The sequence below is a fragment of the Agrilus planipennis genome, unplaced genomic scaffold (genome assembly GCF_000699045.2).
Source record: "Agrilus planipennis isolate EAB-ADULT unplaced genomic scaffold, Apla_2.0 scaffold44, whole genome shotgun sequence".
In the NCBI taxonomy this organism is placed as follows: Eukaryota; Metazoa; Arthropoda; class Insecta; order Coleoptera; family Buprestidae; genus Agrilus; species Agrilus planipennis.
Window position 1 is genome coordinate 1219292 of NW_020438939.1, and position 2324 is coordinate 1221615.

At 29.3% G+C, this 2324-nt stretch overlaps 1 protein-coding gene across 1 annotated transcript in view; it reads left to right on the plus strand.

The window, feature by feature from the left end:
• LOC108733488 (probable cytochrome P450 49a1) overlaps positions 1-2324 on the plus strand; it is a 14958-nt gene that overhangs the window by 4495 nt on the left and 8139 nt on the right. The window contains exon 3 of the mRNA XM_025974538.1: positions 1717-1833. Within this exon, the coding sequence (XP_025830323.1) occupies positions 1717-1833 (117 nt within the window). The remainder of the gene's footprint in view (positions 1-1716; positions 1834-2324) is intronic.

A 2324-nucleotide genomic window follows, 5' to 3' on the forward strand; every position in this document is an offset into this window, starting at 1 on the left:
TATACTTATATTAAAAATAGATTATATTTATTTTTTTTTCTACGAAGCCATTTTGTAACTAAAATAATTATTACGTATACATATAAAAACCTATCTAGTATGCGATTTGAATGTACTATTTTTGTTAAAATTGCAGTAAGAGTAGATTCAAAAAAATATCTAGACATAGAAATAAAATCGTAGTGTCTGACAGCAATATTAAAATAACTACTTTTTTTTTAGTTTCATTGGTTATTTGTATACTATTATGGCACATAAAATTTGTCAGGAATGAACCAGGCAATTGACTATTTGTTATATTTAACAATAACTACCTATTAGCTACAAAACTTTCACTCTGACGAAGTTGTTGGTAAATGCGGTTACTAAATAGAAACAAATTATTCTATGAGTTTGACAGAATGACGTTAATTTCAATTTTTCTTAGTTTTGAACGTAAATAGATTTGACAAATACAATCCTTACGAAACGATTATACATGGAACGGAGAAAATCTACTCGTACAACGAAATTAACAAGTCTGTTTCCTCTACCTACTTGACATTTCGAAAATTTTCTTCCTGTTTGTTGGATCTCCTTTGTCTAAACGTGTTGTAATAAGACAACAAACTCACTTTTCTCTATTATTTCTTAAAAAGGAACGACTTGCCTAAAATTTAAACAAAGAAAATTACACAAGGTAGCTTCCTTGCAAAACAAACGAAAAACAATTCTCATAATAAATATAAATGTATACATCCCATAAGAACTGCTTTCTCTTTCCAAAAATAACGACTTTGCAATCCAACATGATTGTGAAAAGTAAGGAAACGCTGTTAACGTAACATAACATGCAAACAATTGTGTAATTTTTGTTGAATGTTCCAAAAGTTAATTTGTTAAAAGATTCACCTACATCCAGTCAAATATAGCACATCTATAGAATTCTTGTTTTGATCGCTCTAGAAAAATTTCTTTTCTTTTTTAATTTTTACTGGTATATAGTACCTATTAGTGAACCGTGTTTTGGTTTGAATAATAATATCGTAATAATTATATTTAAAACAGAGTTTAATAACATTGAATATCCATTATATATCTAATAAAGACTATATTTAAAGATAGGTAATATAAATCCGGGACTAAACTGGGGCATATTCTATCTTTATTCATTTGTTCAAAACCCCAACGCCAAAACACGACACTGTAGCTGTCCGAATCAATTTTCGGTAACAAAGTTACCTTCTTCAGGGACTGCTATTCTGTTTGTTCTACAACAACCGCCAAAGTTTTTCCAATCTTCATATTTAGTCATTTGTTGATTTATAAAAATAATTTTCATGAAAGGTTTTAACAATAACTAGTAACAAATTACTGTGCCGGATGGTATAATATACCTTTGTAGTAGACGAGAAGAAATTGCAGGATTTAAAGCAAAATAACAGTGGGAATTATTTTTCTTATTAGTTTATTGAAAGTCAATATGAAACAGGCGAGATAGGTTGGTAGAACGTCTTCTCAAGCATGAAGGGCTAGTCAGAGACATATTAGAAGCAGAAACAGGAGTTAAGAGGAGTAGAAGTATACCTAGATTAGATTAGGTACTGTTCACAAATAGTTAAGGATGTGGAATGTTCTAGTTTTAGGGAAATGCGATTCGCACAGGACCTATCCTGTTTTCTAAAAGCCAGACTAAGAACTGACGATCTTATGATGATGATTAGTTTATTTTTTCAGACATGGTCCAAAATGGGATCGTTTCCGAAAACAAGTACAACAAATTATGTTAACACCATCAACTGCCAAAAGTTACGTACAACCATTAGATGAAATTGCTTCTGATTTCCTGAACAGGTGAGTACTGAATAATTGTTACTATTCTCTGAATTGTTTTTTTATAAAAATTGTTAAGTCTAATCTTAAAATAATGCTACGAATAGGCAATAATGATGTATTAAGGGCTTCTCATTAGCGGAGTGAACAAAAAATGAAGTTAAATAAAATGATTTCGTCGTAAGTTGAAAAATTTTTATTAAAGTTTTCCTACTAGGTCTGTGGGAAATTTTCCAAATTATAATTTTTTCAAGAAATCACTTTATTTATTACTTCATGCATTATTATCCTGTTGGTTGTTAGTTTAAAAATGTTCCAAATCACAATGAATAATCTCTGAAATAGTTAAAAAATAGGGTCTACCAGTACATTAAATAGTAAAAAAAGGGACAATTAGGGTAACAAATACGAAACTATACAGCAAATTTAAAAAAAATGTAATTTTAAATTACCATGAACTTTATATTTATTTATAAATAGAGGTGGAAGGACTTTTTTGAAGGACATGAAGG